This window comes from Cibotium barometz, chromosome 50 (genome assembly GCF_041138505.1).
Source record: "Cibotium barometz isolate CiBa-2024 chromosome 50, ASM4113850v1, whole genome shotgun sequence".
NCBI classification, from domain to species: Eukaryota; Viridiplantae; Streptophyta; class Polypodiopsida; order Cyatheales; family Cibotiaceae; genus Cibotium; species Cibotium barometz.
The window spans coordinates 34,754,066-34,762,484 of NC_141095.1; the positions used below are offsets into that span (position 1 = coordinate 34,754,066).

Here is an 8,419-nt window from a genome sequence, read left to right on the forward strand (position 1 = left end):
AGGGTTAAACCATATCACCCTATACAAAAATATTAAATTTTAAGTCCAAGATTAATAAACCAAGGCTTTCCCAAAATAAATCAAAATGTGCACAAGCTAGCACATGTATATACAAAACTTGTTTACAAAAATGAATCCAATAGAAATAATTAAAGAATACTTAATTACCTGTATAACAACCATTAACTATGATTAAGAATCTTCGCGAGTTTATAGTCTCGAAAAAAAGACATGAGTTAGCACATGTAAGCTTGGAGACGTGAACCATGAGCATGGAGACATGAGCCGTGAGTCTGAACACATGAGCTATGAGTCAATATATGAGTTAACTAGACATAAGTGTATGGATAGGTATACTTAATATTGTACCAACTAAATATAACTGCCTTAAAGACTTGTAAAAACGTACCTGCCTTAAAGACTTGTAAAAACATACCTACTCATATCCTTTAAGGATTTTCTTGTCAATAATTTATACTAGCTACTATAATCTCCATGGAAAATTCTTATCCTTTGTAAATATTGAGACATTAAAGTATTTATTGTCCCAATAATTGCACACCAACTCTATCATATGCCTATTACATAAAAATCTGCATTCTAGGTATGCCTATTTCATAAAAACAAAGTACGTGAGCCTAGTTTATACAAAAAATAGATATGTGAGCCTACTTCATAAAGATAAAGTAAGTGAGCTTAGGTCATATAAAAAAACTATAAGCCTACAAACATGAACTTGGACACGTGAGTCTAGAGGCATGAACCTAGAAACATGAGCCCAATTTTTTTTAAAAAGAGAGTTACAAAAACTAGAAAACTTTAAAAACTATTTTTGTGTTACAAAAAAGAAATAAAAAATCTTTTGTAGCTTGAGCAAAATAGACGTGTCTGAAATCTGGACCTGCTTCAAGAAGCACTAGAGAACATTTCATCATAGTGAAATCCTTGATGTAAACCAGATATGGACTAATTGTTGAAAACAACCCAAGGGTTTCACTAGTAAAACCCTTGTCGATTTGGACTAATTGTTGAAAATAACAATACTTTCGACTATAGTGTATCAAACCATACTTCCTCAAATCCACCCAACCTTCAGTCTCGCAAAAAACTACTAATACTCAATAGAGTGCTTCCCTGTTAAGACGATAAAATTCCTTTGGATCCACATTAAATTAGGAGCTTTGGGAGACAAGATAAGCCCACTAAACGTAGATGTGAGTGGAGGAACAGTGGAACACCTAAAACAGGAGCCGCCCACGACCCTCCAAGCCCAAGATCCACCAATAATCTTTGTAAACACTGCCATAAATTTTATAAAAAGGACATTAAGCTGTCCTTTTTTTGGGCAAAGTTTCACTAAAGGTTCAAGAATAGGACTAAGAACCTCAAGATCCACCAATAATCTTTGTAAACACTGCCATAAATTTTATAAAAAGGACATTAAGCTGTCCTATTTTTGGGCAAAGTTTCACTAAAGGTTCAAGAATAGGACTAAGAACCTCAAGGTTCGCTTTCTTAAGAAGTGGTCAAAACCATAAAGGATGCCTTAATGTTTCAAACATTTGGTGTCGATCTTGAGCCAAGCTAATCATGACCACCAAAACAACCACAACTAAAATCGGGACACGTCTCCTTTGATATATCATTAGGGACAAGTTTTCCTCAAAACATACAACCCCACAAGCACACACAATGTAAGGACTCCCACTTTTCATAGGGGCTCAGTTCAATTCTTCTCGATTCAAACAAGGAACATGGAACATGGGAATAAAGAGGTAATGAGCTCAAACTAAAGGTATCAAGGGTATTTACATAATATGTCCTCAATCGTAGTAAACAAGCTAGCAGCCTTAAAGCCAAGCTGATGTAGGATGAGTGCCATTAAAAAAACCGCACATCCTAATCCCATGGGGGGCAAGAAATCCCAAACCCTGAAAGAGAGGGTTTTTTGCAACCCTTACATTCCAGCACCACGTGAATATGCAAAAGAAATGCTTAGGATTACATTTAAAATGGGAAGGGGGTTACCATACACAAAATACATAGAGGCTCTGAGTTGAAATAAAGCCAACCCACATCTCAAGGATGATAACCAAATTTTAATGGAACTAGCCTAGAGAAGTTTAATCAAATTTGTAAGGCCATGGAAAGGATTGATGATCCCACCAAGATCCATTTATTCGGACTTTACCTTGAAGGCAAAGTAGGCTAGTGGTTTAGGTCTCTAAACCCACATGAAAAGGCGAGATCTTAAAATTGGGATTCTCACTTAGCAAAGCCAAGTAGAGTCCCACTGTAGAGATCTATAACCTAAGCAAGAGGAGGGTGAAATAATGCGAGACTACATTGCTAGAATCACGTATCTCCACAATCTGTGTGAGAAACTAAATAATCAATCATCATTGATTGATTTTTTATGATCAATCTTAACAACATCTAGAAGCTTTATGACCATCTCTATAGGTCTAGACACTACATCTTTGATGAGTAGGTAATAGACTAAGTAGTAGAAAATCTTCAAGATAAGAATATAAAGTCATCCACCCGAACCAAGAGATAGAGGATGTATCATATCCAAATCCTCAACAATGGCTAAGGGTGCCCAACAACGTAGCTAGAGTCCTAGCCACCAAGGACATGAGCATGGACGTGTTGGAAAAAAAATTTGCTTAACCATTTAGGCCAAAAAGCAAGGGGCAATCCTAAGCCCACATTTTCTCAAGCAAGATACCCACACAAAAGGATCCAACCAAGACAAGGACACTGTTATGAAAATATATTATTTTAAGCTCTCTTAAAAATATTATTTACCCTCTTAGATAATAGAGATTATTGAATTATCTTTGTGTGTTAAGCCCAATCATGTTAAAATCAACGGTGATGCCATTATAAATATTAATACGTTCGGTATACATTGTTGTATGGTTGGGACGTCTAATGTTTATTAGAGTTGGTTTGTATGAAAGGGTGATTCTTGGATTACTTACGCCTTGCAAACATGTGTGTGGTTATGGTTTATATATACTTATAAAATATGTGTTTACTAATTTATTGTTGGTTATTTTATAGGAAAAAAGAATTCAGAAGATTGAGGAGAATTGGACATTATTATTTGTTGGCACATATATGCTTCTAAGCTACCAATTTAAATAATGTATAAAAAACAAACACATAAATAAAAATTACATATATCACTCTAATCCACACAAAATGAAGCTTAATGCTTATGTTTTCGAACTGAATTCCACTCTTAATCACAATTGCTAAGCTATTTCTTACTCAATGTAATGAAATCTAAGCCTTTTTTGAGCTCCAAAATCATATAAATCACTAAAAGACCAAGGTTTTTTCCTTCCAAGATATGAAAATAAAATTTCATAATCTAAATAAACTTCAAATCAAAAACAAAATCAACAAAGCTAACACATCTAAGACTCCAAATTTTGGTGCGTGATCTCCTAATCAATACCAGGTAATATTGGTTAATTCCAATGGGAACAAATGGAGCTAAGCCCTAGGCTAGTCGATAATGATACCAAATATGATCAAGCTAAGTGATTACCTTAGCCTTGACGAATCATGTATTGTTGGTCCTTGTCTTTGAGCCACAATTACAACTTTCAGATGTGGATGTGTTAGTTCAGCTCCGTAGCATCCTCACTTCGTTTTACCACACTAGAATACTTCTTGCGAAAGGGATAAAAGAACAGCTCTCCATATCTAGATGGAGGCAAAAAGAATTTCATCTTTGCAATGGTTCTCTCTTATAAAAGGTGAGGAAAGAAGAGAAATCTAATCGAAGAGAGAAACCTACAAACAAACCTATCTAGCATGCATCCATCAAAAGGAAGCAAGATTCAATAACATACATGCAAGAAAGAAATGGGAAGAGAAGAACTCACAAGTCTTCTTTTACAAAGGAATGATTGTGTATTACTTATTGTAAAAAATGACTTATATATAAGTGACTAGTTTTTATACTAGGCTGGCCAACTTAAAAATTAGTTTAATCTCTATTATTAGTCTTAAGTAAGTATGTATATAAAGTGCTTAGACTTTATCTATTTGACATTAAGCATAAAATAAGACCACTTTATATATACCAATGCTAGCTTACAAAATAGAAGTGTATGTTCAAGGAGATAAGATAGCAAAGCGCTTGGGCCAATGAAACCTTGTTAGCCTATGGAGTGGTTAATAACATGTTAATAGGTGTGAGAGACTACAAGAATGCTCTAGAATCCTTCTCTTTATTCTTTCAGTAGAGTGAGTGACATAGGTTAGAGAACTACCTTACATTCGTTTGTGTGAGAAGAGCTCTCTCTAGATCCTTCCATTGAGTTTGGAGCCTAGCTAGTGTGACAATGACAAAGAGCAAGCAAAAGAAGACTAGATCACACCAATATGATTTTTGCAAATAACCTTCAACAAAGTCTCCACAACACTTCCCACATCTTTAGGGGCATTAGCTTGGATGTAGAATTATAACTATCTTATAATCAATAATGCTATCAAAATCAAGTGTATTGTATTATGACAACAATGTCATATGATCACAAATGACTATGAAAAAGGTTGTCACTTAGAGAAATATTGTCAAGGCCTTAGCTTTTAAAAAGATTGGTTTTCAAATTACCTCTCCCAAATCCACTACAGCAAATGTCCCCTCACAACCTTCCCTTCCACATTATGGTGTGTTTTGATTCCAATATCCATTGCCTTATTTTATGATTTATATGAGATATTTAATTAATAATTCATATCTATTATCTAGTACCTTATATTAATTAGTCAATATTTGGTGGCCACCATCGATATTCAACCCATAGATAGAATAGGTAGGTTAGGTGGGACACAAACCAAACAATTTGAAAAAAAGTCAAAAGAAAACACTTGTGCTAATGTTTAGATGATACATAGAGAAGTGCAAAGTAGTGGCATATCTAACCATCTATATCAACTTCCACAACATGATTGAATTGCTAGAGTTTATAAATACCAATAGACCACTATGAAGCATGAAGTTTGACCCCAAGCAAGAATTTAAAGGCTGAAAGACTATTATAACAAACCACTCACAATTTCCTTGTGTGTGTGTGTGTGTGTGAGAGAGAGAGAGAGAGAGTGAGAGAGGGAAAGGAGGACGAGGATGAGGAGTGGAGGTATGGGTATTCTAAGTGGGAAAGCATGGACCAGTAAGGTAGAGTTGAGAATTTCAACGTTCCCTTTGCGAGCATGCATGGAATATATGATGGGTGCATGTTCCCTATGTCGAGATATTCATTTGTCCTTTAAAAAAAATAATTTGAAAGCATGGACCAATAAGGTAGAGTTGAGATTTTCAACCTTCCCTTTGCAAGCATGTACGGAATATATGATGGGTGCATGTTTACTGTGTTGAGATATTCATTTGTCTTTTAAAAATATATTTGCAGCCTTTTGACAAGCAATAAAACCAAGGTTTGGGTTTCATGCTGGATTCTTTGTTAGCTTTTGGGTTTACAACCTTGATGAGCATAAAATTTGATTGGGAAAGAATGAATTTGTCAACATTTACGGTTTCTTGTTAATGCTTGTTGGTGGTTATGTATTAAAAAAACAGTGTATTAAGGAATGCTGACTATTGTAAGCTAAATCTTAAATCTTCAATGTGTGCTTACAAAAAATGATATTCTGCTTTTTGTTCCACCTTGCTTGTAGTCAAGCAACATTGATGATATTGAAGCACCTATACTATAGAGTTTGCATTGCTTGTTTGAAGTGGGCTATCTATGCCTTCAACTAATGCGTGTAAAGTTCCTAAGCAATGCACACAATCCCTTAATATGGATCGTTTATGCCTTCGCCTAGAGTTCCTAAGCAATGCAAGTAATCCATTGATATGGATGTGATGATTATGCACGTGGTAATGTTAGTGCGAGATGGTCTGAACCTTGAGTATGAATTCAGCCATGCACTAGTTCTAATGTGGAAGTAATTCCTGCCATAATGATTGCCCCAATATGTGCACACATTGCAAGGAATGGATGCTCAAACCTGTAGGCTGTTTCCCACAGGGAAAAATCACAGTAGCATAACAACAATGTAAGTTTGGGGAAAAAATGAGAAGACCACTTTGGGATTCCAAGCTTCAGACTTTCTACTCTCACAGAATGGATAGGCTTACTCAAGCAATTTGGTGATGGATGATTCAGGAGCGCTTGCAGAAGGGAAAATGAGGCGATCACTTGAAAGCGTATGCTGCCTCCGGTGAACCTCATTTTTGGTCAAAAATATTAGCTTCCCTCTCCTTGTTACACTTACCTGTAGTCTCTCTTTCCAAAACTGTCCATCCTGCACAAAGTTCCACAACTTGCTGTGAAAGGCACAACTTCCTAGCACAAGAGAATGCATATGCAATGTGACATGAGAACAATGCCCCTCCCTCACCCCATAGAGTCGATGCTGGGCATCAGAGTCGTCCGTGTGATTGATAAAATAATTGATCGTGTGTGTGTGTGTGTGTGTGTGTGTGTGTGTGTGTTCAGGCTTTACAAAAAAGTGTGTGTGTGTTCAGTGAGTAAGTGAGAGAGAGAGAGAGAGAGAGAGAGGTATTAAAGTCATTTGTGAAACCATGTTGATGAAATGCTGTAGTGGGAGGTGCCTAAGGATCCCCATAATCCTCGCAACAAAATACAAGGTCAAGAATGGGGAGTGCGCCTCTACTAGAGATGCATGCCTGCTTTCTGTCAAGACAACATGCTTACATAGGCAGCTAGGAACGAACCTCTTCTTTTGTGGGTCCAGTTACAGAATCTCCCATGTGACTGCCAAAGAGGTTTGAGATTGGTCTCGACTTTCTGCCCTGGTGGACTCTATATCCACAGCTTCCTCACGCTAATAATCCCCACCATAGCCTGAGTTTTCTGTGTTTTTTGGGAGCGCCACCACCACCACCACCACCGACGACTGCTCGTACGTTTTTTCATGTTAGTCACGTCGTCGTGCTTGACACGGTTTAAGCAAAAACACGTGTTCCAATCGTGTGTAGTTGCCGGTTAAAAAAATGGGCTACCCGGTTAGCTTGTGTGCTTTTATGTGTGTATACATGTGTGCACGTGTGTGCATGTGAGACTAGTGAAGGAATGGAAGAGAGTGGGTGAGTTAAATCACAAAAACTAGTCCCTTGGTGGGAAGTAGAATTTACTTTTTAAAGAATCAGATTTAGACATTTCAGCACTTGTAGAACTCGGCTATTTACACACAAAGTTCACCTGCGTTACCCTTCACCAAATCTCTAGTGTGTATGAGGTAGTTGAGGGCTATCTCTTGAGGATTCATACCCAATTCCTTACGCCATAGAATCCATAGTGTATGCCACCAATCTCTCACATAGACACATATCTCTGTCTCTCACATGCATTCTCTTCATGTGTCTGTCATATACAGACACAACCCTCTCACACACACATACGTGCGCGCACATGCACTCTCTCTCTCTTCTCACACTCGACTCGCACACACTCTCTCACACATAGAAACTCTCTCTCTCTCTCTCTCACACACACACACACACACACACACCCCTCACACACATAGAAACTCTCTCTCTCTCTCTCTCTCTCTCTCTCTCTCACACACACACACACACACCCCCACCCACGCACCCTCCACACATACGTGTGACTGTGTATACGCATATATATGTGTGTGTGTGAATGTGTTTATATATAATAGTATTAATATAATATTATTATATAATTACTCTATGTATATTGATTTATATATCATTATTATAATATACTATTATATATTTACTATATGTATATATGTTTTAATTTTTTTTATTTACACTTAGGCATTACACACACACACACACACACACACACACACACACATAACATTATATCATAATATATTATTATAAATTTAATATATATATTTATTTAATATCCTTACTTATTGTATGTTTACATATTGTTATTATATATATTTGTATTCTATATATTTTATATCTTTATATATTTGTATTATACTATTTATTTAAAATATCTTCTCTCAACATAACCCTACACTCCTCTCTCTCTCTCCCCTTCCCCAAGGGGTCCCCCAATATATCTATATGTGGGTGTATACATGTGTGTGTGTTTATTTACATTATGTATGTATGTATGTATATACATACATACATATGTTGAAATATACAAGTGAATAGGGTGTGTGTGGGAACAAGCTCTTGGATAGAGGCTGTAAAAGAGGAGATGTAATTGTGAAAGAACCTGTGAAAAGGTTAGGAGAATCTACTGGGAGAGAATAATGGGTAGCATGAGGGAATTTAGGAGTGTGGAGATATTCTGGGAGATAATCTGGGAAAAGAGAAGAGGTGGAGAGAATCAGGCAAGAGGTGGAGATATTCAGGGAGTGAATCATGGAGAAATCA

The 8,419-nt window shown here is 36.6% G+C and overlaps 1 protein-coding gene across 1 annotated transcript; it reads right to left on the reverse strand.

The window, feature by feature from the left end:
- Positions 1-5,583: 5,583 nt before the first annotated feature.
- On the reverse strand, positions 5,584-6,869 carry LOC147610058 (uncharacterized). The gene is made up of 3 exons (XM_086787160.1): positions 6,767-6,869; positions 6,167-6,333; positions 5,584-6,043 (listed from the first exon to the last, which is right to left on the reverse strand). Exons 1-3 carry the CDS (start codon positions 6,800-6,802, stop codon positions 6,031-6,033), a joined length of 216 nt encoding a protein of 71 aa, XP_086643286.1. The 5' UTR covers positions 6,803-6,869; the 3' UTR covers positions 5,584-6,030.
- Positions 6,870-8,419: the final 1,550 nt, after the last annotated feature.